The sequence below is a fragment of the Desarmillaria tabescens genome, assembly GCF_030435595.1.
Source record: "Desarmillaria tabescens strain CCBAS 213 chromosome Unknown EV420scaffold_70, whole genome shotgun sequence".
Classification (NCBI taxonomy): Eukaryota; Fungi; Basidiomycota; class Agaricomycetes; order Agaricales; family Physalacriaceae; genus Desarmillaria; species Desarmillaria tabescens.
In genome coordinates, this window is record NW_026848369.1 from 103,354 (window position 1) to 129,308 (window position 25,955).

Sequence of the window (25,955 nt, forward strand, 5' to 3'; positions counted from 1 at the left end):
ACCTGGACACTCCATGTTTAACTGATATCGTTACTGTTCCATCTTCCCAATGCACATGCTCTCGACACTCAGAAGACATCAATGTGGTCGGAGACGCACATGCATCAGACGGAATGCCCATGGGGCACAAACCAGGCCCCACATCAACAACCTCATCTTTCCAATGACTAATCATGGAAGTCTCTCAGGCCATGGATGAAGCACTTCAAAAGAAGAATGAACAGTACAAGCGAGAACACCTGGACGAAGCATATGAACCGTCTCGACCAAAACCTAGAGAAAATGCGGACCCTCGCTTTAATGATCCCAGAGTGAGAGATTCCTACCTTCGCTGCTGAGCCAGGGAAATTGAGGACTCAAGAAGAGAGGGGAGACCCTACCATAATCCTCCTATCCTCTTCGACCCTCCGTTGGATGATGAGGAGTCGGACGTAAACTTCCTCCAATGAGTCATTGAAAATTGGGATGATGATGACGAGAACAACCTCGACTTTCCTAACGGTATCGAGTCAGTCAGCGGTTTGGGATACGAGTCTGACGGATCATTCAGGACGAATGAATCTTAAGGGAGGGGTAATGTTACGGTTTATTTATTTCTTTTTCTTTTTTTCTTTCTTTCTTACATCTTTTTGCTTATGACATATGCTACTCTTGCACGATCTCAATGGACTCACTCTCACAGTACTATTATTAGGTTACTCAACATGTATTTAAGTAGAGCCTCAGCTGGTCTAAACCCCAGCTTCGGCTAAGGTTTAATCTACCCAACTCGAACTCCGTGTTTCGCATCTATCTAAGTTCGCTCCCGCTCATCCCATACATCCTTAGGCCTGTGAGTGTATCGATCCACCGAAGTGCGAGTGGCAATCCTCGTTTGATCTAGTTTGTAGAGTTGGTGGCTAACATCTGCTGCCATACATTGTGAGAGGTAGCGCCATACGGATGCTACCCTTCTTACTCGCAGGAGCGGTTCTCACATCACCACACTCACACCGCATCACCGGAGCATTGCCACAACACAACCATCAGTCACACCTGATTGGTCCCTGAATCACCACTCACACGCATGATCTGTTTGATGGCCCATAGATCTGATCACACAACTATGGGCCTGACCCTCCTTTACCCAGTCACGCTTCTTTAGGTCGACTCTGATCACACCCTAGGATAGATAAGCCGCCACGTATACTCCTCAGAGGATGGCACCATACGAACGCCAGTCTTCTTATTTGCAGGGAGGCTTCTCCTAGGATGACAGGGATCCACATATGCTCGTCCAAGGATAGCACCATCCCTCTGACTCGCAAATACGCTTCTACCATATCAAGCACCATACAGGTGCTTGCCTTCTCACTCGCAGGAGAGCTTCTCCTATACCAAGTCCCATACGACCAGAAGACAGCAATGCATTGGGACACTGTACACCGAGACGTAGGAGTGGTACATACTAGTAAATACCACAATGTATTTAAACGAGCCTTGCTGTGGTCTTACACCCCAGCTTCGGCTAAAGTTATACACTCCTAACTTTTCACGCAGAAACTCCCTGCTTCCAATACTAAGGACTATCGTTTCTGACCTAGTGATTGCAACGCCCTCTTCACAACTGACAACTGAATCACCGAACGCGAGTGACAGTTTAGAGGCAAATGTTGTTCAATCCAAGTTAGTGCGTTACAACCCTTGGGCGATGGTATGGATCGACCAACATACCAGCATACATTTTCGTGCTCACTACCAGGATTTGGAGGAGCAATGCCAAGAATGAATCAGATGATATGGCAAACCATGCATTGCAGACGACTTCCGAGGATGGTGGTTGCCAGATGTGGGAGACACCCACTGCATACGAGCACTGCTCTTCTACGAGCGCTACAAACATCAACCAAGTAGTAGAGTAACAACTCAGGAAAACCAATACACACTGCTGAGAGGGGAGAGCGGTATATTTACATGGTTGAATGAATTTCTGCCCACCGCCCTGAGATCGATAGCCACCCCTAATGGCACCCCAACGGTTGCGAGTCACACAGATGACATCACTGATGAGGATTCTAATATGATCCTGCCTGAATCGCATGAGTCGTCCATTCAAATCGCAAACACCAGCTCGGAGCCCATGCTTAACGGCATGGCTGATGAAGAGCACATGCGGGACAATTCTGTGGATGACGGTAGCATGGCATCGGACTTGATCAATGGCCTGGACAAGACACACATTGCACCAAGAGCTAGGAGCAAGTGACATGTTTTAGACTGATGACTCGGTCTGGTCAGGGGGGGGGGGTGTAAGGGGCGTACTGACCTATATAACGAGTAGCATCTATAAGTCCTTCATTTAGCTCTATTTGGCATCAGCTTCACCGATGCCCTATATAATCATAGCACAGCATTGATAAGCAGTAGTCTTTATCTTGTATACATCACGTAGTTGATCAATATAACTTGGTCTAAGCTACAACATGTACTTCAAGATTAAGTACTCCTACACACCTGGTATCAGGCTACTCATAGATTTTGCAATTTTGTATCAATTTATGCAGTCTACAGGTGGTACAGAGAGCTACAGTGGAGGCTTCGCACTGGTAGCTAAATACTACATAAAGAGAGAGAGTATGGCAGTATAGAATGGTCTTAGAAATGACATCTCGACAAGTCAATTCTACCAACCTTCAATATGCCAAGCTAAGCCCTATCTAAAACACAACTATTACAGTCAGATCTCAGGGACTTGTCTGTATGAAGCACAAAACCCAAGAAGCTGAAGAACAGAATGAACTAGATGCCTCATGGAAAGAACCTATCAAGAAGAATTGCTAAGTCAAGAAACAGATCAGATTTCAAGATGAACTCAGTCTATGAAAGAAATAACCTTGGAAGAATGAATAGCCCCATTGGGTACCGAGATAGCTCACCTAGATCATGCAGTGATCAACAGAATATAATCTCAGGCCTGTGGTCAATCATAATTGGTGGTGACATCCTCAAGATCCTGCGCAAACTGCAGTATTCAATACAAATAGTGTGCGGCAAGCCTTGCAGATGGTAGAAGGAGCTCCCATGGACCAGTAGGGCACTCCTCAGTGACAGAGTAACCTGGAGCTGTCTCGTCAAACTGAATAGAAACTATTGAATGGCATGATCCTTGTAGAATAGTGACTCACCATTTGTATTAATCCCAAAGCTCGTACCATAATTACTGTAGATACAGGCTCCTATACATAGAACAAGAATCATATAAATTAGCAGTGACTAGATGCATAATGGCAGAAAAGCATTCCCCCCACATTTGTGCTAGTAGCCTGTATAGCTACCTAATCATTCACTGGTTTTATTGCATATCCTCGACTGAAGTGAATTAAGTTACCAAAGTCAATCTGTAAGGGCAACTACAGTAATCTAGAAGAGTTGAGTAGGAAGAAGATCCATCCCCATGTTTGTGCCTTGCTAGTTAATTGAAACTGTTCTGCAGACAAAGGCCTCATGCTCTCTCTCCAAGTTAAGTGATCTAGATGTGCTGCATCAACCCTAAGCCAAAAGACATTATCTAGTTGAAGTGAAATAAGCCCTAGAACACTTTAAGTTCGAACGATTGTTGAGTACAAGGTACTCTAGAGTCTGTGTACTCTTTGCAAGTCTCGTACTTGAAGTCAGAACCTGTGTGTTCTATGTTGAGTCTGTGTACTCTAGAGTGATTTTGTGTTCTTTGTAGGCCTCTGAGTCTTTGGTTATTTGATTGATTGAAGTGTCTGCTAGAAGCTCTTCTAAACGACGTTGAAATGAGTATAACTTGCTCACCTATACCTTATGAAACAAGTTCATAAAACCCTGCTATCACGGACTAGCATACTTTGTGTAAAAACACACCTAGAACAGAATTGAAGTTGCTTTTTGAACAAAACCCAATTGATTATCAAGATCTAAGTGTATCACAAGTGCTTCCATTGTACTCACCCTCAAACTTATAAACATTGGTGATAGTGTGTGTGTGTGTATGTAATTTAGTATCTAAAATTTATGATCTAGACACTTGTCACATTTTGCATGCTGCCCATTACCAAGCACATCAGCTGGAGCTGTTCAATATGGTGGAGGTCCAATGGAGGCACACAATGAATGGCTAGTCAATTTCAATGAGGACACCCAGACCTGTGATCTCTCAGAGTAATTCAATGAGTTCAAGAGCTACTGCAGGCATGAATGTGTCCTTTTTTGCAGGAGGCATACCAAACTTCATGTCAACCATTTGTTAGTGACTGATTTGAATAAACAAGATCAAACAACAATGTGTGACTTGTGTTTGGCCAATCACATGTGAAGTTTGCAAGTAGGTTCCAGTAGTGTGCATGCTTAGTGGATTGAGAATGAGTTCAGACTAAGATATTGGGTGAATAAACTTTAGTTTGAGACTGAGGCTTAAGGCCATCAGTCATGCTACTTATATACATGTTTGGCTATGCTAATAATAGGTACAAGAACCACTATACATGAGGCGACCACAAGTAGAACAGAAGATACAAGATGATAGTTGTGAGCTGCAGTGAAAGACCCAAGGCCACACAATGTGAACATGTCTGATGATAGGAAGGAAATTAGTAAGTCTGGGCATTAAGATAGGGGATTAGATGAAGATAGATGCTGCTGATAAGATAAGATAGCAGGAAATCATAATATTACCCCTCCTGTTAAGGCAGTCATCCTGACTGCATGTAAACTAGGGTTTGTGAAGAATTCTTTGACTGTGTTGGCAAGGTCTGGGTCAAATTCTGAGGGGATGGACAAGGTATCTGACCACTCATCTACCAATTCTGGTTGTGCTGGGAAGTTTGGATCCCACCAAGTGGCAGGTGGTGACATGATGTACAAGATATGTATAAAGTTCTTGATTACCTCACAAGCATTATCAAGTTTGAGCTCATTGACCCACAAGTTTTCCTCCCTTGAAGACCCTTTCCACTTGACTAGGTATTCAATAACTGTCCTTCTCTGTCAGCCCCTCCCAACTGTTCACTCTCTTTGATCCACAACCTCCTCCACTTCATACTCTTCCTGACCGTCTATGAGGTCTGAGGGTGGTGGTTGTGGTTGTTCCTGATTTGGGAACTCCAGCAGATGATACAGGGTGAGCAGAACTTCATTGACCTGATCATGGATCTTCCAGGTGGTGGGGAGTTTTAACTTGTAGGCTGAGGTGCCATGCTTGGAAAGCATCTCAAAAGGACCAACTCATTTGTTGCCAAGTTTCTTCATTGGTCAGGGAAGGTGCAAATTGGTTGAGTCTAGCCATACCTTGTCACCTGACTGATACTCAACTGCATCTCTCCAGTGTCTGTCATACTCCCTCTTCATTGTTTCCACAGCTTTTTCCAATACCTTCACTGTCTGTTCATGGACCTTCTGTATCACTTCTACAAATTCTGTTACCATGGGTACCACTCCTTCCTTGATTGTAATTAGTGTGACTTGAGGGTGTTGCTCATAATTGACTTTATTGGGTGTAAAGTCTCGCATGGTTCCTGACCCAGGTGCACCCAGACACATCACAGCAGGTCCTGCAACCATTGTTGTACTACCCATAACCCCAACCTGCACCCATGTCTCAAGTGACCCGGTGATACGCTGTCTATGCGTTCACACCTAGATTTTGCGATTTTATAACAATACTGTTGCAGGTCTATCCTATACTAGTCGTATATCAAGGGCTATAGTTGAGACTTCGGACTGATAGTCAAGTTAGCATGCTACTAGTCAAGTCAGGACTTAGGAATGATACCACTAGTGGGTCAGCCCTACCAGCCGACCGGACTAGCACCTCCAAAGCTAGTATGACTTAGTAAAATATGGTCACTAGTAAAGAATACAGCTGCTAGTGCCCAAACAAGAAGTAAGAACCCACACAGATCTTGACTATTCAGTCGCGAGTGGACCGATTTGGGCATGAATGCCTAAGTCAGGATGACTAGTCATGTGAGCACTTCTGAAAGGACTTAGAAATGAACCAGTAAAGGCATAACCCTTAGCCCAGATCTGGCTAGGGTGATACAGATCTCATACAATCAGCACTAGTATAGCTGGGCTGCGCCCTGATCACGATTGAGCAGTTGCTACAGGCACGGTGACATGCGTGCAATGCGTTCACACATGTAATTTTGCGAATTCTAGGAATGCAAACGTATGTGTGCCCCGTGAATAATCTTAGAGTGCATGTAAGGCATAGAGCGCTACACACTGAGGCAGAAAGCACTATAATAAAAATAATATGAGTAGAGCGCATGGCTTAGACTTAGAGCGGCACACTTGTGTCATTTAAGTGTGCAGTCTCAGTGCTTATACACACACACTGTGCCCTCCTCTACAGTGTATCACTCAATTAAATTCACTGAAGATAATATATTGAAGGTGCTTCGCGCTACATTGATCTATGATGCGTGAACCCTGCCGATCAGGCAATCACCGAGAAACATCATCCTGAATGAAGAATCAACAAGTCCGAATACTCTAAGGAGTTCTCGGCCGGAGAGAAATAAAACCCGCTGCCCATATGAAATATTAAACTAGAAATGGTTGCATGGCAACCAATAAAATAAAACTCGCTCACTAGATAAGTTGCGTGGCTCTGTAATTAAATCCGTGGAGCCAATAAGAAGACACATGCCACATGGCACGATGAGGCTAGGCCTTGCCAAGTGGAGAAAACAGCGGTAGCACGCGCACCGACACGGAGTGCTGAGTAAAATAATGATTACTATCACTACGGCTGATGCGGCATGCAAGAGAAGGGAGTCCGAGGTGGAGTGTTGTCTATTTTCAGTATTTACATTTCATATAGTTAATGGTAAATATAAGAGCGGTAGTTACAGGTAGTTAGCAAGTTTCTCAGACCCCTGCAGTTGTACTATGAAGCAGCGTGCTTAGTGTACGACGAAAGGATTTTATTTGAAGCTTCGAGCGAGAGAATATTATTGAACTTAGAATTATTTTGAACACTTTGAGAGCTTGCAAGGCATGCCTTCCTCGAGCGCACTTGATTTGTTCGAGTAAAGTACAGTAATTGATTGCGCTCTACTTAGAGAATATTGTATTGTGATAACTTGAATGTGCATTTGTGTTTTTGGAACTTGTTTGTGAATTCTGAGTTATTGCAAGTGGCAGAGGTTCAAACCCTTTGGCTTGTCAGTAATCTCTGAGGTTTTTTTTGGTTTATTCCCGAGTGGCATAGGTTCAAACCCTGTGGCTTGTGGACGTGTTTTCTGTGTTTGTGTATCTCTGGATCGCATAGGTTAGAACCCTGTGGATCTATGAACGGGTTTTGAAGTGTTTTCTGCTTGGAGCACAAGGCTTTAAGTCGTGTTAAGTGTATTGTGAAACGTTGTGGACACTTGTGTGTTGCGCATGACGTATTTTGAGGGTTATACGTTCTTGTAGAACATTTGGGGGCTTGCGAAATTATACTTTTGCCTTGAGGCTGAGCGATTCTGTCGCTCACCTCCTGTTCCAAAAGCATTTGGACTTAGAAGATTATTATATTGCTAAGCGTGCTATATTATATTGTAACGTGCAAGGATTCTTTCAATACTACTGCTATTGTGTGCTTGTATCGCACATCACCCCTGAACTACTGAGGGTTTGTGTGTGTGTGAGTGTGAGTGTGGGTGTGTTAGTGTTATATATGCTAGTGCATTTCTAGCTTGGCATGCACAGAGCCTCTTCAATGGTTACCCGACTATTCATATAGCTGTGTCACTAGTGGAGCACCGCTGGGCAAAGGGTGTGGAAACGACCCAATAGCAGAGTCCCTCGACCCGCTATCCGACAGAAAGAACAGGCTAGACCAACTATTGCGTGATAATTCACCATAATTCATGACTAGCCAAGATATCCTTACCAATATTACCCCTAAAGAATCTATTTATATTTATTCTGTACCTGTCTCTGTAGTATATAAGTAGTAGAAGGGGCAGCCTCGCACGGCAGGCAAGCCATCCCCGTGATTGTGACCTACTAGTCCATATTCTAGTGCCCCAATTAAAGGCTTTTGTGCTTAACCTCGACGAAGTGTCTACTAGTCGCTTAGTCACCTATAGTATTGAATGAATTGAAGTGTCTTAAAGTTGCTATTCCATCTTGGAGTGACTCAGAGCATTTCGAAGTTAGTTAAAGTATTTTCTCGGAGTTAAAGTATTTGTTCTTAGGCCAAGAGTGCCACTAGTCAAGCCTAGGGTGCTGCTAGTCAAGTGTAGACTGCTTGTGAGACCCAGTATTTGGCCCAGAGTGCCACTAGTTTCGAAGTATCAGAGTTAGACTGAGCATAGTTGCTCAACCCAAGTCACTATTCATCCAATCGTGTCTTGAAACCCCACTAGCATGAGTATTACATCTTGTGTAGCTCACTAGTACCAAATATATGTTTTTAAACAACCTTTCCCTGATTTGTTGAAGTCTGCAGAGTGCTTCTATCATACTCGAAACACCCGAACTCAATAATATTGGTGATTAGTGTAGAGTAGTAGAGGGTTTTGGTGTTGTGGTGTTCATATCCATTCACTAGCCTTTTGTCACTCGCCGTTACCGAGCACATCACCGGGTGCCGTGGGTGCAGGTTACAGGTCCATCCCAAGTCCATGCAGTAAAATATTAATACTTGAACTGTAAACTACAAACTTCATGCAAATCCAAAATTCTTACCAATATACTATGCACACTGCACAGATATGAGACAAGATACTATAAAATGAGGGAATAAACACATACTGGAATAAAAAATTTTCGTGAGATGAGCATAAGTTATTTGTACATGAAAGAAAAAGTCTAATGAAATACACAAACACCATACCTAACTCCTTACTGAATCAATTACTGGCCAAACATTGATGGTCTCCCAACCAGGTCTTGTGGGAGGAAATTCTGGAGGCAGCATGGCTTCAGGAGATGGGGGTGGCAGCAGTGACAGCACAGCAGGAGTTGCCCAGATCTCCAGGACTATACTTGGACTTGTAGCTACAAAGATGGCACCTGATGGCTCTGCAAGATTTCGATTCCAAAAAGATGAGTTTCAAAACTGAACATAAAACCATCAAAGATCATGTCAAAATATTCTGATGTGGGAATGACTTACAGGTAGTCAAACTGACATCACAGCAACATTGCTAGCTGGATGTCGATACATTGTCTTGGAGCAAAATTCAGTGCTGAGATGATATGCAGCAGATCGTTCAAGTCAAAAACTAGCTAGATTGATGAGACAAATGTCAGTAATACTTTGAATAGAAGTGCCACAATGAAAACCTACTGTTTGATGGATACCTTCATCCCTGTGGGACAGCTTCACAAGGCTTGACATTGAGATCTCGAACAAGGCAGAAAGGAAGCAAAATAGCTTCAGCAGCAACTTACCATGGGTACCTGATGACTGCTCCACAAGGCTTTGACCTCCAAAAATTGGAGATCAAAACTGTTAACAAAACCATCAAATCTCGCATCAAAAAATTCTAAGACAGTGCTTACCTTGCTCCCTAGATGATGATACATCATCTTGGAGCAAAAATCTTCTGTCTGCACCCACCAGACTTTGCTCAGACTCAATGCACATGCCAGAAGCTCATATTCCCACTCTTATCCTTTCAGCATGTCCTCAGTGATGATGAAGAACATGGCATGGTCAGTGAATGAGCCAGTGTGCTCGCACAATGTACCTGCAGGTAGTCCAGCTCGCCAGACAATGATGTCATCTCAGGGCAAAAATCTGTCCTCCACATCAGCCCAACCTCTTTACTCAGACTCGATGCCCTCTTTGCCATTTAGCACATCCTCAGAGACAGGGAGGTCAATGAATGAAGTTGCACTCATCGCAGGGCTTGGATCAGATCTGGGGGATGTCAGGAAGGCTGTATCAATGATGGAGGGATATACTACTTACAACAAGCTCCATGACTGCCTACATCAATGAGCTAGGAATGGTATATTCTGCAGCACTAAGACATGGGTCAATTGTCAAAAACAATTCACAAAAAGTAGATAGATCCATACCATACATCTTGCAGCAATCTCCATACATTCTTTGCACTCAGGGAAGTCCCAGAGGCCAACATCAACATCAAATTTCTATGGTGGAATGAGATGAAAAAGGACAGTTCAAGCTGTGAACGCACAGCAAAAGTGGGAGAGGAAGGGATAGGTGCCCCAGATAGGACCCACATGGTTGTTATACCCCAAATACCCTGCACATGGACTCATGATGCAACCTCATGGGAACTACAGATGTGAAGCTTTCTTCCTTCTTTCCTTTAGCAAGGAAGGTGGGCAGCATAGAGAAAGGAAAGCTGTTGCCTTCATTCTGCTTGTGACAGTTATGCATCATGTCTGCCAAGCACCAATTTCCTAACTAGAGGCTAGTATATCACCTGTTTCCACTCTTTTCTTCCAAGCTCATCATTGTCTGCATCTAGAATAAAATTGGATTTCTATGCTTTTTTATTGCTTTCTTGTGTGAACTCAAGAAGGCATGAGAAATGCCCATCAAACTGCTGGTTATTAACTCATGCACATTTTGACTGCTCATTGTTGCCAGTGCCATGTAGACCATGGATAGTGATTCTTCCAACTTCTCTCAAGTCTAATTCCTATGCCTGCATGAAGGACACTTGATGGTAGAGGAGAACAATTGCCAGAGGACAAGTGGGTGCACACTACATGTATGTCATTATTGTATGCTTCTCATTCGATACTACCTTGCTCACTCATATGTAGGAACTGCAGGTCTTTGTTCACAACAGCAAGGAATGTGCCTACAGCACTTACAATTACCATCTTGACAATGGGTTCAAACATGCAAGCTACCAAAGCAGTGTTGATGATGTGTGGGGCAATGTGAACCATGAACTGGCATGGTAGGCACAAATTTCATCTCATCGCCACTTACTGAAATTCATTGTCCTTCAACTTTGTCTTCATGCAAGTTTGTTTTTGTTTTCTGGTGGGTGCTGACCAGTTTTTAAAGGTTGACCTTGTCTTCTCAAGCTATCTTCCACTGATTCTATTCACCATGGTTCAACCAACACCCATGAACTCATGCAACAAGAAAGCACCCCAACCAAAACCCAACAAGTCTCAATCAAAGGTGGCATCCCACAAATGCAAGCAAGGGATGATGAAGATGATGTGACTCCTGATTTGGCTGAAGATAATGATGCATCGAATGGTCCCTCTGCCCCAAAATGAAACCAAGTAACTGACAACACTTCTGGGACATCTTTGCAGGAGTCCATCCAGGTATCAGACAATGACTCAGGTGGTGGAGACAAGCTCAATCATGAGAACAATGAGGAATTGAAGCTGGCTTTGGAGAGGAGACTGGGTGGGTGATAATATTATAGATTTGATATCACTCTGACAGATTACTAGCGAAAATGCGATGCAAGTGGTCTGCAGCTGTTTACAATCATTTTCTTCCTGAACCTGTTGTCTTGTGGAATGCCAAGACCTGTCAGTGGCAGCAATGTAACCTCGCCCTGAATATGAGCAAGACTACTAAAGGACAATCACACGAGAAGATATGAGGAACGACGTATATTCGAAGGAATGAAAAAGGGTAGTCGACTACGTGGCAGGGAGAAAAGGGATGATGGTGGTAAAAGGTGAAGAAAGGAAGGTAACGAACATTGCTATATATGTGAGTACGTGACGTGTGGTGAACTACGACGTGATCAGAGTGATCTAGTGAGTAAGTGGTATGTCGTAAGCAGCATGCTTACACTCTCCCCCAGTCAAGAAAAAGTCCCAGTCTTCAGAGAAAATTAAGGAAAGAAAAATCAACATCAACTGGTGGGTGCATGAAAACCCAGTGGGAAAAAGCTACCGCACGAACTAGTCCATGCCATGATCCTTCTGCCAAATGTTGAGGGCTTCGCAATTGTCGAGTGAGCTGCCAGTGAGCCAGCGGTCTTCTTCAGGTCCGTAACCTCGCCAGTGTACCAGGTATTGATATCCTCATCCTCAGCGGTGTTGGTCAATAATGTGCTCGATATAGAATTCTTCGACGCCATCATTGGTGACTATGGGTCCAGGTGGTTGATGTTTGTGCAATGGGAACAGAGCGGGATCGTTTTCTATGAATCATTTTAATTCGGAGGAGTGGAAGGTCGGAAAAATATTGGGTGAGTTCGGCATTTCTATGGTATAAGAGGAAAGGGCAGGATTAGCATGTATCACAACATAAGGGCCATCATAACAGGGCATAAACTTAGCGACACAATTCTTATCCCCAGCCTTGAAGTCTCTGCATCGGTGGAAGGTGTTGAGCATGACCTTGTCGCCTACGTCGAACTTGCAGTCTTGCCACGATGTTTGTTCACATGATGTGCTTGGTTAGTCTTGGCCTTGATGAGGTTATCGTGTGCTTGAGCTGTGTCATTCATGAGCTGTTCGATGATCTTGGCGGCGTCTAAGGTTGCCTGCATGCCGTCAATAAGTTGAGCTGGTATGAAAGGAGGGAGTATCCGGGGGGAGCGCCCCATTCTGAGTTGGAAACCTGAGAAACCAGTTGATGTGTTAACCGTATTCATGATATTGAAGCGAATGAGTGGCATGGCATGGACCCAGCCTTTTTGGTTCCATTCGACGTGATATCTGACTGCTTGGTTTCCTGTTTTATTGGATTGTTCAGAGGCGCCATCTGTTTCAGGGTGGAAGGAAGACGACAGATTGAGGTGTACTCTGGTGAGTTTGTGTAGGGCATGCCAGAACTTTGAGACAAATAGTTTGTCTCTGTCCGATACGATGTCAGTTGGTAGTCCATTCTTGCAGTACCAGTTATCAAAAAAGAGTGTGGCTAACTTCTCTGCTGTAATGTCGGTGCATGTAGGAATGAGCCTGATATCTGAACCCAAATGGTCAGTGATCATGAGGAGGCAGTTGTATCCTTCATCTTCAGGTAGTGGGCCGATGAAGTCCATGGCTATGCTGTTTCCGCATTCATCAGGTATTGGGAGTGGGTGTAAGGGTCCTGCAGGTTTTGTTGTGCTAGATTTGTTGCGTTGGCAAGGTACGCAACCTGGGATGAAAGATTGTTCTAGATCTCGTCGCATATTCGGCCAGCAGAAGGAATCCCGTAAGGTGGCATAAGATTTGTCAGCTCCGAAGTGTCCCAGAGTTTCGTGAGCAAGGCAAAATAGATCTTCTCATATAGAGCCTACTTGTGGAACCAATAAACGGTCTCCAATGTACCAAAGTCCATTTATTTCCTTGACGTCAGGCAGTATGGATTCACCTGAAACGAACTTGGTGCAGAATTCGTCGTGTGCGTATCCTGAACAGATGGTGTCAAGCATCTTCATGTCTGAGGAGATTGACAGCATAGCATTGACTGAGTTCATAGTGTTCTGGGCGAGCCAGTCCTTCCAGGATGATATTTCCTCCGGGTCAGAATCCGTGACAGGCGATTCGTCAGGTGGAAGTCAGGATAAGGCATCTGCAGCGCAATTGTCTTCACCTCTGATGTAACTGATCGTCATCTCGAATTGTGACATGACTTCAAGCCATCGGGCTTGACAACGGGAGAGATCCTTTTGGCCTTCAAAATTCTCCAGGGTATGGTGATCGGTGTAGACTTCGATGTGTGAGCCGAGTAAGTCTGATCTCCATTTCTTAAGTCCATGGATGATGGCAAGGAGCTCTTTCTCGTGTACTGGGTAATTCAGCTGGGCTCCTGTGAGTTGCATTGAGTCATAAGCTACAGGTCATGCTGTTTCCCAGGTAGGTCCCCAAGAGAGAATAGCACCTGTTCTAAAATCACTGGCGTCGCACGTCAGGAAAATTTTGTTTTCACCTGGGTCAGTGTGATTGATGACTGTTAAGCAGGCACTGTTAGATACAAGTTCTTTGATACTGTCGAAAGCATCCTGATGTTCTTTGGTCCATTCTGGGAATTTCTTCTCTGCAAGGTCTGTCGTCAACGGGGAGAGAATCTGAGTGTGATCCACCAGGTTCAGTAGAAAAGATGCAAGGTATCTCATCAGACCTAGGAATTGCCGTACATGAGAGGCCATCATGGGGTGGGGCCATTCTCGGATGCGGCTAACCTTTGATTCCTCAACCTCAATACCTCGTCGCGATATGCGATGTCCTAAGAAACTCAATTCTAGCAGGAAGAACTCGGATTTCTTTGGATTGCAGTAAAGAGCATCGGCATGGAGGGCATCAAGCACTTGGCGTACATGGAGCATGTGCTCCTCGACCGAGTTAGACCATATAATAATGTCATCAAGGTATATGTGACAGATCTTCCCAATCAGATGTCGGAGAGCGTGATTCACATGGCGTTGGTGTATTGCCGGTGCGTTCTTCATGCCCTGAGGCATAACAAGCCATTCATATAAACCAAAAGGAGTGTTCACGGCGGTATATGGAATACTGGCTTCATCCATCCTGGTGTGAAAAAAACTGTCTGTCATATCCAGTTTACTCCAGATTTTGCCTTGACCAGCGTCAGCTAGAATATCATCAATACATGGAAGAGGATATCTGTCAGAGACCATGTTCACATTCAACGTCCTGTAGTCATTGACCCAACAAGGCAGTACTGTCCTATCAGTCTTTGGGATCAGGAAGGATGGCGACGAGTAAGGCAATGAAGATGGGCATATGCGGCCGGCATCAATGTTCTTCTCGATGAGTGTTTGCCATGCTTCCCAGAATTTATGTGGGCAGGAATAAGAACAGGATGTAATCACTTTATCTGCATTCTTCAGCTTAATTTTACAAGTTGTGTGCATCGGTAGTGAATCTGCATGTGGCAATGGCTGGAACACATCCTTGTATTCTTCTTTAATCTCATTGTGCAAGGATTTCAGGTGATCAAGAAAAGCTAGACGCTCTATATTCATATGTAGTGCAGCAATAACATCGGAATTACAAAGTTTTTCATAAGCGGGATCAATTAAAACTGCAAGGGAAGTCTCGTCTGTCGACAGGTGGTAGAAGGGAAGAGCATGAGAATCGGTATGGTTGCTATGAGCTATTTGAGCATGTACAGTCGCAAAAGGGACTGGATTAGGGCGGGGAACAGGTAATGTAGGGTGTAAAAGGTCAAAATTAGCCTGCTTGGCTATAACGGTACGGGCGTGATGGTCTACTACAATTTGGTTGGCTTTGAGGAAGGGTAGGCCGAGAATCACATCTGAACATAGGCTGGGAGCAATGATAGCATGGACGGTGTGAGAGGACCAGGCATTGGATATATCATGGGGTTTGAGTTTGACCCATTCAGTTAATTTGCAGGCAGGAGATGGGGAATCAGATACTGCAACACCAATTTCTATAGGTTCTGGTAGCGGGCAACGTTTCAAATGTAGATGGTCAACAAGTTGCAGGCGAATGAGGACTAGGTGTGCACCATCGTCTACTAAGGCAGTAATATTAGTACGGGGTGTCAACATGCTAGGATCACGATTATCGAGGGCACAATTCCACAGGAGATGCGGGACAGCAAAGGGGACAGGAGGAGGTTTACTCACAGCTTCAGAGTCAATCGAAAGGTTGGCATCAGCCTCAGTTCCATCCATGTTGGTAGCATTGAGTACACTGGAGTCGTTGGCCAGAACTGCTGCAGCGACTGGCCAAGCCATGGTGGCAAGGACCTGTGTGGTGGCTGCTGGGGTGGGTGTCGATACCGAGGTAGGTGCAGCTGGTGCTGGAGCAGGCGTCAATGTCGATGCAGCATTGTTCATTACAACAGCAATCATGAACAAGGGAAGACCTTTTGCCTTATCTGCACGATGGTGGATGACCCATTCTGGTGTACGACATTCATATCCTGTGGCTGGTGGCAGGCATCCTTTACATTTCCCATAACCTTGCTCCTCTTTAGGGATATCGATGTCCTGACAAGCGAAACAACCATCATTTGCTGCCAACACGGCACGTTCATCATCCTCCAAACGGCTCTGATACTTGTACGTGAAGGGTGTGTTTGACGATGAGGTGGGTGGGGCTGAGTTCATGCGACGAGGCAGGAAACAATAATTGTTGTGAGCAGGCTGGTTCGTTGGAGAGCAGGTGCAGGAGCTGTGGTCATCTCAGAGTTTGCGAGGTTAGGTCGCTTGTTATGGGCAGCCATCGTTGCCTCCACTATGTCTTCGAGTTCCTTGCATTTATGGTGCAACTCGTCGTCCTGGACCATGACCAACTTGATCCATGCATCGAGGTCATTACATTCCCAGATTTCAGGTATGTTGCAAATGGCATCCTGTAGGGGCTTCGATATACAACCGCACAAGTTAGAGAGGAAAACGTTGTCGACAATGAATTCGGTATAACCCGATAGAAGGCCATTACGACTGCAGAGGTTCTCAATCCAATCAATAAAAATAGTGCCCAGAGCCATCATTTCTTGCCAAATCTCATTCACTAGGTCCTTCTTCCAAGTCGTCGGCAAAAAATGGTCTTAGAAGGCAGCCATGAAGTCCTTGAAGGGTAGTTGGATCAAGTGTTGTTCATTCTGCTTGAACCAAGTGACAGCCGCTAGGTTGTCAGAAAGACCATCTACGAAATTGGATAGGATATCGGGTAACGTGATGCCCTTCTGCATCTGTCAGCGCACATAGGCTATGCCAACGTCTGCATAGTGGCTCATCATTTCAGGATCTCGAAGATGTCCACATCCAAGCGTCGGTGGTGCTCTACCTCCGTGTGATTGTACACAAGCAGGTTGATCAGCAGAAGGAATGTTGGAGGACATGGTACTGGGGCTGGTTATTTTCATGGGTATGGGGCTGGAAGAGTAATAATCTGAGGAAGAGTCCAAGACATGATTTTTGGATGGAGGCTTTGGCTTTTGTTGCAGAGCTGGAGATGGGGTCCTTGATGTCCTGGAGTTCTGTCTGTCTGGAGAGGCGAAGGATACTGATGACGGCAAGGTGGTTAAGGTAGACATGGACAGGAAGGTGGTAAGGGCTGGTAAGGGCGGGCCTGCGACGCTTGCTAACGTCGGTGGGCTGCCAGCTGGGGTGGTGAAATCTCCTTCATCTTCTTCTGGTACCATGTCCGGAACTTCAAAGGGTACGGATACTGAGCAAGATCGGCGAGTGCGAGATGAGGATGGAGGAACAATGCAACCTGATGTTAATCTATGGTCAGCGGGCAAATTTATCGAGCCTGAAGAAGCGACTCAACCTGGCAACAGGGTGGTAACGGGCACAGGCATAGACTGGCAAGAACCAATAGGCATGCTGGCAACTGGTAGTGGACGATAGTCGACACATCGACCTACGTCCTGAGGGTGATAAGGCGGGAACAGGGAATACGAAGTTCGTTCGTAAAAAAAAAAAAAGTGTAACCTCGCCCTGAATATGAGCGAGACCACTAAAGGACAATCACACGAGAAGATACGAGGAATGACATATATTCGAAGGGATGAAAAAGGGTAGTCAACTACGTGGCAGGGAGAAAGGGGATGATGGTGGTAAAAGGTGAAGAAAGGAAGGTAACGAACATTGCTATATATGTGAGTACATGACGTGTGGTGAACTATAATGTGATCGGAGTGATCTAGTGAGTAAGTGGTACGTTGTAAGCAGCATGCTTACAAGCAAGTCTTTATTTGCAAGTAGTACATGCTTTTACCCAACCTGTTGAGCAGCTTGAGCTTCATACTAACTCTGTTACAGTGATACCAACACCAAAGTCCACCATGCCTTTCATGATGTTAGCCACCAACTCGACAAACAATGTCAAACAAGAAAATGCCACTCGCACTTTGGTGAATTGCTCATGATGTAGGCAATGCTGGTCTGATGAGCCAGTAACTAGACTTAGATAGTCGCAGAGTGAGGAGCTTTGAGTTGGGTAGATTAAACCTTAGCCAAAGCTGGGGTTTGGGCCAGCTGAGGCTCTACTTAAATACACTTTTGGTATGCTAATAATAGTACACTACTGAATGGTAACCATGCGTGAAACAAAGAGAATCGTATGATGTCCATGTGTCACACCTACAATGCGAGAGTCAAGCGTTGACAATGTGTGAACTGTCTGAGCGCTTGGATGCTCTGATAAGATAAAGACAAGCGCTGAGAAGTTAAAAATAGAAAAATCATAACATTACCCCCTCTTTAAGACTCATTCATCCCAAATGATCCGTCTGACTCATACTCAGATTCATCCACCTCACTTTCACTATCACTGTTCCAATTTTCGACCACTTTTTGTAGATGTTCGACATCGCTTTCGTCGTCAGAGGGGGGATCCAATAGAATGGGTGGCTCTTTGAACAGCCTTCCTTCTGCTTGGGACTCTTGGATCTCCTGTTTGTACCTCTTCAAGAACAAGTTGCAGACTCTGACTTTTCATGGGTTTTGTTGCAACCCAAGAACATCTTAGACGTTCAGCCTGTTGCAACGCGTTACAACGCAATAATTTCGTGTATTTATCAATAGTTACAATATATGTAAGCTACTTCTACATGTTGCAACGCGTTGTAACGCGAAATTTATTGTATGTAACTTAGAGAGAGAAAACCTTCAATCCCATACCTGCTTCTTGTTGCAACACTACCCGTCCGTTGCAACATCTCATTTTCGGCTTGCAATACAGTCCGACACAACCACCGCCGTGGGTAAATTGAGTTCGCTTGGGCACAAGCAGCAACGTCTGACCGCCGTGATCACTGCCAATCACATAATACCTCTAAAAGAGGCCTGTAACAGCCGCTCACCTAATCTACAATCGCGCCCTTCCTTGTGCCACCAAGCCAAGATGTGGCAACAATGAATAGAATGAGGGCGGCCTCATCGAGAGATGACTTCGAAGGGGTAGACGTCTCTTGAGTTGCAGACAGTAGAGGATATGACGAGCGACTCCTTGTCGCTCGTCGCTTAGTAGTGGTAGAGGTGGCCAACGAAGGTAGGAGGTTGTGGTCAAGACAAAGCCCCTACGCGTCGGTGGCTTTTCAATTAAGAACAGGGGTTGCACTGCCACCACGTGGACCGTGCCTGGACTGTCTCTAATTCCACGTCCATCAAGTCAATTCGTCAATTACAGCTGTTTGCATAGAGCTTGACAGTTGCATGTGTTTTACGCGAGAGAAGAGAGTGATTCTGACTTCGTCATAAACCTTGGTTTAGGGACTTTAAGACGCACTAGTGGCTGGTTTATGGCTATTTCGGCGATCTCGGTGGCCCATTTGTGCGCTCGAAGCTCCCAAGACACGGTTTATGACGAAGTCCAAACCTTCTTTCTTCATCCATGAAAATGCCCCTGACTGTCAAGCTGTATGCAAACGGCTGTAATCAATTTTGCCAAAATCTGGACATTATATTGTTCCATGCTATGACGCCTGTATCGCCATCCAAGTCTCTCCCACTCAGCCCTGAGAAAGACGCCAGTGTCAAGTCATTGCCGTCCAAGGCCAAGTCCCCCAATCACCGACCTTCTCCGCGTAAAGAGGTTTCTCTGGCCAGAGAGCATGAGGAGATTGACTGGCTGAAGGGCATGCGACTACAGCGACAACCAACTCCGCAACCCGAACGGGATCCTGAGGGGAATCCAACAAAATCGCCTGATGGAGGAGTTCTGCCACCCATTGCGGAAGAGCTTTGTAATGAGGATAGCCCGCTAACACCCATGGCAGAAGAATTTGTGCTACCTGTTGTGGAAGAACCTATCGTAGAGAACCCTTTAGCACCCATCATCGTGGAAGAGTTATTTGAACCTGCACCTCCTGTGAGGACAGCAGTAAAGGCGAAGAGAGCTCGAGGTCGCCTCAAGAAGACCGCGCAAGCTGGTAACGAGCAATCCAAAGAGACGGGAGGAAGTATAAAACAGAAAAGTCCGGATTCTGGCCATTCAAAGGAGCTGACTACAAAGCGTATCAAGTGAGTACATTTATTGTGCAGATTTGTTATGACTGACAATGTGGTAAGGCACAATGCCGAGCTGCCTATCCATCCAAGACGTAGCGCAAGACGAGAAGAAATGGCGAAGCCCAAGGAACCAAGGTACGCTCTGAACGATGTGTGCCTCAAACAGAGCTGACATAGATTTCTGTAGCAAGACTGTCAATTACACGCAATGCAAAGGGGCTAGAGGATGGGTATATGTTGATGAGTAGATGGGTCGCAAAATTTAGGAGTTGAGCGGTGTGTTGCAATGCTTGTCCGTTTCAAGGGAGCAGAGGGTCAGAAAACGGGGTGTTACAACAGTGTTGCAACGGATGCGTTGCAACATGTAGATTAGACAGCTTCAGAAGACAATCATATATATTAGGAGTCTATAACGTCCACATTGTGCAAATTCTCCTGGTAGATACAGTGCAGATCAATTTACACATTCTATTGTAGTTCTGTACAGTTGAAGCACTTTGCCAAAATCACATGCCAGCATGCTAAAATCGTGCTGCAGCCATACCCGGTCACTACTTCCCACGCTTCAGACATTGATTCCGCACCTCCTTGCTCGTCATCACCCGATTCTGCGCCCTTTCATCCACTTTAGGTACAGATCTAGGATCGTACTACTGTGATGGGATCTCAAATTTTTGTGCAGCTGTACTACTGGCTCATGGTAAAATATGTAATTCAACAGTTCGCAATCTCTTTAGCCACCGATTCGTCCGGGAAGAGCGGGGGACTGACACACTGTCACTGGGTCTCTTTTTGCTTTTGCTATACCCCTATTCAGTGGAAGCATCTTTCTATACCCTTCTATGCTATTCAGTTGCGATATCAATAACTGTTGGGTACATCTCAATATTCTTATCGCACTAACATACAGTAAGGAACAATTAATACCAAAAATTTCCAGCTTGTCATTTGCCATTATGAATATGCTCGCGATAAGTATGCCGTTCGCAGTGCATGTTGCTTAGCTCAGCTCTATGGCATCAACAATATACAGATTGAATAGATGCATCGTCGATCATCGTACGTGCTTCTTCACTGCATACAGTTGATTCTACGGGAATGTACAAAGTCGATGTCACGAGAATGTACAAAGTTGATGTCATGAGAATGTACAAAGTCGGTTCCACGGGAATGTACAAAGTCGACTCCATGGGAATGTACAAAAGTCAAACGCACAATGAGTGAATCCTTATCCTCTTGCTCTCATCGCCTACCTATAATAGCACTCCCTCCTGCGTTGAATATGTCTCTGGAGTTAGACCTATTTCACTATCACCGGTATAATCGAATTGGAGATGGTTCTCTGTAAGTTGGTTTCCTTCATACTTGCATCCTAAGCTTAACAATAATCTCGAACAGAAGCATTATCGGAGTCTTCGCAGCTTCATCAGAGTACGAATATGCCATCTGACTGTATTATTCTCCAGAGCAGCGCCTCTGGCTTGCCGAGTTTGGCCCGGACTTCGAACGTGCCGTATATGCAGACACAGTGCTGTGTTTCCTTGGCAGGCTATATGAAGAATACTTTTTTTTGTGGCTGGAGGATGTTTCAGGAGTGTTCATGGGAAGAAGCCCAGATAAGGAGCAGCGAAAAATTGTTTGTCGTCCCTTCTATCTTGATTCCTTTGCCAAACCCAATCTACAGGAGAATTTTACACTCTTTATTATGGGTCTGAAGCAATTGTGGCTTTATAGTCATCGGGGCCCGCATAGTTGGAGCCGCAGTGCAATCATCAATGTGCTCGATGACCTAGAGAACATGGTCACCTGTGAGTTCCAAAAGATCCGTCACGTTTTTGGTCATCCCCATGTTATCGTGCTGTCCCACTATACTCCTATTGAAGTCGATCGTGATGAGTAGTTATTGATGTACTGATCTCGATATATCACAACCCGACTCTTATCATATTGTAACCTGACTTGACATTAGAAAAACTACGTACTATGTACTTCGCTGTTAGTACGGCCATCGAGATCTGTAGTTGCTATGCTATGTGTCAACGAATTCATGTCCAGAGTAGTCTGGACGTTGTGCCATTTAGCTTTGCATCCATTTGTAGCTCGCTCCATAGTGCTGCTTGCCTGAAAGCATAAGCTCTTGCACCAGGGAGCAATCTCAACTCGGCTCACTTGGTCCACAGCTGGGAATAGTATGTAAAAGTAGCCTGGACACGACGCAACTCCTCAGTCAATAACGCGCATTCTTCTTGCCACCGTTGAGCTCAGTGCCCAAGACTTGCACCACTCAATTCTCAACACTATCAAAGAACGGGCTCAGTAAGAACCCAGATTTGAGCGAACAGACACTTACCTTCCTGGAGACCTTTATCTCCACCTAGGAGATTGGTTTTCCAAATCCATGCCAGATTGCGATGTCCCTCTGAAGTCGACTCATTGTACTGATCAAGACCTCGAACATCTTCATCCTTTAGAGGGCGGAGAATCCCCTGCCATTCATACTGGTTTAACTTCACGGACATCGATGCCAATGCTGTGTAGATTCATTGATATCTTGAAACGTCGGCAGCAATCTTGTCTTCTACTCAGTGAAATAAGGTATTTGCTTTAGTGCCGTAGCGCTGTCCTCGGGAAAAGTGTTGTCGCCACGTCGTGAGATAAGATTTTAGAAGAAGATGATCACGTAGCACAGCCAAGGCATCATTAGCCTGAGCAAGACGGAGACACCACTCATTGTTGACGATAGTGCTCTGGGTCAATGCATCAATAGCATTGAGCCTGAGGGTGGTAGAAGGGAGATATAGAGGAATCTTTGAAGGCCGCACAGCTGCTCCAACCATGCGGCGATCATCATCCTGTGCATGTAGAAGTGTGGTCCTAGGCATGTATACCTTCTGCACATCAATCCATGCTTCGATTTTGCGGCTGATACGGTTCTCCTGGGCTTGAACTTTGGTGCGTTGTAGATCTGTTGAATGTGGACCAAGGGCATCGATATCATATTGCAGTCGCACCCTGTCAAAATAGTCAGGGACGGCATTCCATCAGATGATACGGAAACATACTGGGCCTCTTCTAGCTGTAATCCTTGTGCAATTAACTCGCTGGGGCTAACATCATGCCGAATTTCTACAGCAGAAACATTCTTTTCTTCTCTTGCGAGCTCCAGACGCACAGCATTTTCAGTCACAGCTAAATGGTACAAGTGAGAATCAGATATTGATGATGTCATGCAGGCAGACTTACAGCGCAAAGTCAGTGCAAAGGGATTCTGCTGTGTTCAATCGGTTTCCCATAAAAGGACCATTTGTCTCCATGAGTCGACAGATTCTGAATGCTCGACCCACAAAGCATCCTCGTATCCTATAAACTCTTCGACATGCTCGATACGGGCTTTGACCGCCTCCTTCAGCCGATCACAAAGCGTATCCGCTGAAAACCAGAGGTTAGCTGATTCCATTTGTTAAAAGAATTACATACCTAGAATGATGATTTTTCTCCAGTTGTAATCTCCAAAATGGTCATCCAAAGTGTCTCGATGAGCACCTGGACCCATCTCTTTGGTACTCGCTGCTAAAGCATTGGTAGCAGCCCAACCACATTCAGGAGCCTCGCCGTTGGTGCGACCAACTCCAGCAGAGAAATTGAAGGAAAAGTTGTCACGGCATTTCAAAACGTGGGCTGGCAGATGGAATTTTGGCACAAGGTAAAGGATATTCCGCTCTGATTGCATCGGTCGTAGTGATTCGGGATACTGGGAAATTCGAGCGAAAAACTTTTTATGCCACTGACATGCAATGTCATATGATATCACCAACTCAGGAGGCGTGTCATCCGATAAGGTTGATAAAACGAAATAGTCCATATTGAGATATCTGATAATATGTTCAGAATTGAACACGATTTCTCATAAAATCCATACCTTTCGCCTTTCTGGAGGTCTCCGACTGACATAGGACGTTTCATATCATGTCATCCACAGACAACAGCACCAACCCCTGTTGCTGTGGCACCGTGTCCACCTCTACTATTTGCAAGCTTGACGGCATCATGATTGTTACACGTACTCTTTTCTTCCTCGGGAATGACCTTTCCAAATGTATCAAGGTGACTACGAAAAGCGGTTTCTTCAACAAAGTAAGCATATCCGAGATTGAGGCCCAGGTCGGATTCGTTGCTAGAGACGTTCAGTTGACGGAGCCGGAAATTTGCATCTATAGCCAAAAACAAGCGGTACAACCAGCGAGGAGCTCTGGAGGGAAAAGTCAGGACCTGAGAACTATGAGTAAACTTGTAATGAGACGCACAGATTCTTGTTCCAGTCTGGAGGTAAGTTGATGCTTGGTTGAGGGCATGCAGGGCAATGAAGAGCGAGTTCACCCTGTTTAGTGCCTTGTATACCACTCGATTCGTGCCCACGCCCAAATCGTTTCAAAGCACGAATGTGCCGCCACTCTCGCATGACCCGAAGAAAAGCCTGGTAGCGGTCCTGACTCCTATAAGCAACTTTTCATGTGATAATAGGTGATGAAGAAGCCTTACTGGAGGTGCGTACATCCCGGAGTTATCGGTCAAGCGAACTAATGTGTGATAGAACTCGTATGCAGATACCTTTGACATGAACGAAAGAAGTTGAAAGAAGTGAAGCATGCGAAACGTGAAAGCAGTATGTGGGTATATCGTTGTCACAGGAAACAGTCATCGACGAAGTAACTGAGTATGGTGTAAGATTCCTTGGGTACAGTTGCAAAACGCCATGTTAACCATGTGGATGCCATCTATGTCAATGACAATAAAATCTGGAATGATTGCAGGAAAGAGACATGATGTCCCGTGTTTATGGCCCAGTTCAAACTTAAGCCCGAGTTGGGCAAGCATCGTTCTGCAGAAGAATGAAGAGCACCACTCCTATCCACATCTCATCAAAATCATTAGATACATTGATCCTTATTGACGCACCTCGATTTTATGCAGGGGCAAGCCTTGGTGCCCAGCGACAATGCAAGTGTGACAAAGGCGCCAAGTATCCACACAGGAGAGACAGCGAAATAGGCCTAAGTCAGTCTGGCAAGCCTCGCATGCATCCTTGTCCTCCGTTTCAAATGCGTCGAGTTTCAAAATCTCGTCGAGGAACTCTGAGCGTAGCTGAGACCAGACGAGGAGTGGATGATCCTGGTGAGTAACATTAGTTAGACTTCGAGACGCTATGGTAGATATTAGACCTACACCAAGCGGCCTAGAAGCGCGAGTGGCACTCCCAGTCTCTTCCTCTTCACCACCCTGAACCTTGGCAGATGGAGCGTAATCGGGATCCAAAAACGATCCTGAAGACAGCTCTGCGATAGATGGGTACAGGTCCTTGTCCATTACAGGGTGCTGAGATTCAAGAGCAGGAAGCGTCAAAGTTCTATGACGCATACTGGAGCGAACTCGTACACCGTCCTGTCCTTCCTTCATCTTTGTGCTGAAATGAGTGTGTTGATAATGCTCAACAGCAGGAGCAGGGGGCTGACGCTCAGTGCCATCACTGACAACCAAGCTTCGCGCAGGGGTGTGCTTTCCGTGTTTCTTGGGATTGTAGTTCCACATATTCCGTGAGAGGGAGAGAGGGAGATGGGTGCCAATGTCACATCATTTGGGTTAAATATTACTTCGCCATCCTAACAGAGGTTACGAAAAAGAGAGGCGTTGTTATTTGGACGAAACATGTGAAATAGTGATCCTTTGGAGCCGCAAGTGCTCCACGAGTGACAGTATATACAAAACACTTCGTAGTTGAGACAAGGCTCGTTTTGGACAATCAAAGGCTTTGGTAAATAACACGACACTGTGTGAGCTAACTAGCATCAGGACGCCTCTTTGGCTTCGGTACTCGATCACTTCGTCTCATACCGGATACCTGTGTCTTGGAGGCTGCATTATCTACACGATCTACACGTAAGGAGAGAAGTGCTTGTCCTGCTTGCTTTCTGCGACCCTCAGCATAGAAGGGATCCCACAACGCCAGCGTCTGAACAATCTTGAGAAGATCCTATGGTGAATATGGTGAGTCTATTGATTTGCGCCATGACAGAAGAACTTACTCTTTGGCGACAGCGGTTCCAGTGG

General features: G+C 45.3%; 5 protein-coding genes across 5 annotated transcripts; 1 reads left to right on the forward strand and 4 right to left on the reverse strand.

Moving 5' to 3' along the window:
• Positions 1 to 793: 793 nt before the first annotated feature.
• Positions 794 to 2,248, reverse strand: EV420DRAFT_1485640 (uncharacterized protein; the record flags this gene model as incomplete). Its single annotated transcript, XM_060470263.1, has 6 exons — positions 794 to 879; positions 1,063 to 1,162; positions 1,212 to 1,417; positions 1,449 to 1,613; positions 1,714 to 1,872; positions 1,954 to 2,248. 6 exons carry the CDS (start codon positions 2,246 to 2,248, stop codon positions 794 to 796), a joined length of 1,011 nt encoding a protein of 336 aa, XP_060323978.1.
• A 16,991-nt stretch (positions 2,249 to 19,239) lies between these two features.
• On the forward strand, positions 19,240 to 20,098 carry EV420DRAFT_1485642 (uncharacterized protein; the record flags this gene model as incomplete). The annotated part of the gene is made up of 3 exons (XM_060470264.1): positions 19,240 to 19,862; positions 19,911 to 19,985; positions 20,038 to 20,098. 3 exons carry the CDS (start codon positions 19,240 to 19,242, stop codon positions 20,096 to 20,098), a joined length of 759 nt encoding a protein of 252 aa, XP_060323979.1.
• Positions 20,099 to 22,073: 1,975 nt separating this feature from the next.
• On the reverse strand, positions 22,074 to 22,369 carry EV420DRAFT_1650081 (uncharacterized protein; the record flags this gene model as incomplete). The annotated part of the gene is made up of 2 exons (XM_060478403.1): positions 22,074 to 22,147; positions 22,201 to 22,369. The coding sequence occupies 2 exons, from the start codon at positions 22,367 to 22,369 to the stop codon at positions 22,074 to 22,076; spliced, it is 243 nt and encodes an 80-aa protein (XP_060323980.1).
• Positions 22,370 to 22,432: 63 nt separating this feature from the next.
• On the reverse strand, positions 22,433 to 24,467 carry EV420DRAFT_1650082 (uncharacterized protein; the record flags this gene model as incomplete). Its single annotated transcript, XM_060478404.1, has 9 exons — positions 22,433 to 22,862; positions 22,913 to 23,039; positions 23,094 to 23,118; positions 23,173 to 23,279; positions 23,328 to 23,722; positions 23,770 to 23,794; positions 23,915 to 24,099; positions 24,155 to 24,336; positions 24,390 to 24,467. The coding sequence occupies 9 exons, from the start codon at positions 24,465 to 24,467 to the stop codon at positions 22,433 to 22,435; spliced, it is 1,554 nt and encodes a 517-aa protein (XP_060323981.1).
• Positions 24,468 to 24,545: 78 nt separating this feature from the next.
• On the reverse strand, positions 24,546 to 25,436 carry EV420DRAFT_1650083 (uncharacterized protein; the record flags this gene model as incomplete). Its single annotated transcript, XM_060478405.1, has 3 exons — positions 24,546 to 24,755; positions 24,807 to 25,019; positions 25,074 to 25,436. 3 exons carry the CDS (start codon positions 25,434 to 25,436, stop codon positions 24,546 to 24,548), a joined length of 786 nt encoding a protein of 261 aa, XP_060323982.1.
• Positions 25,437 to 25,955: the final 519 nt, after the last annotated feature.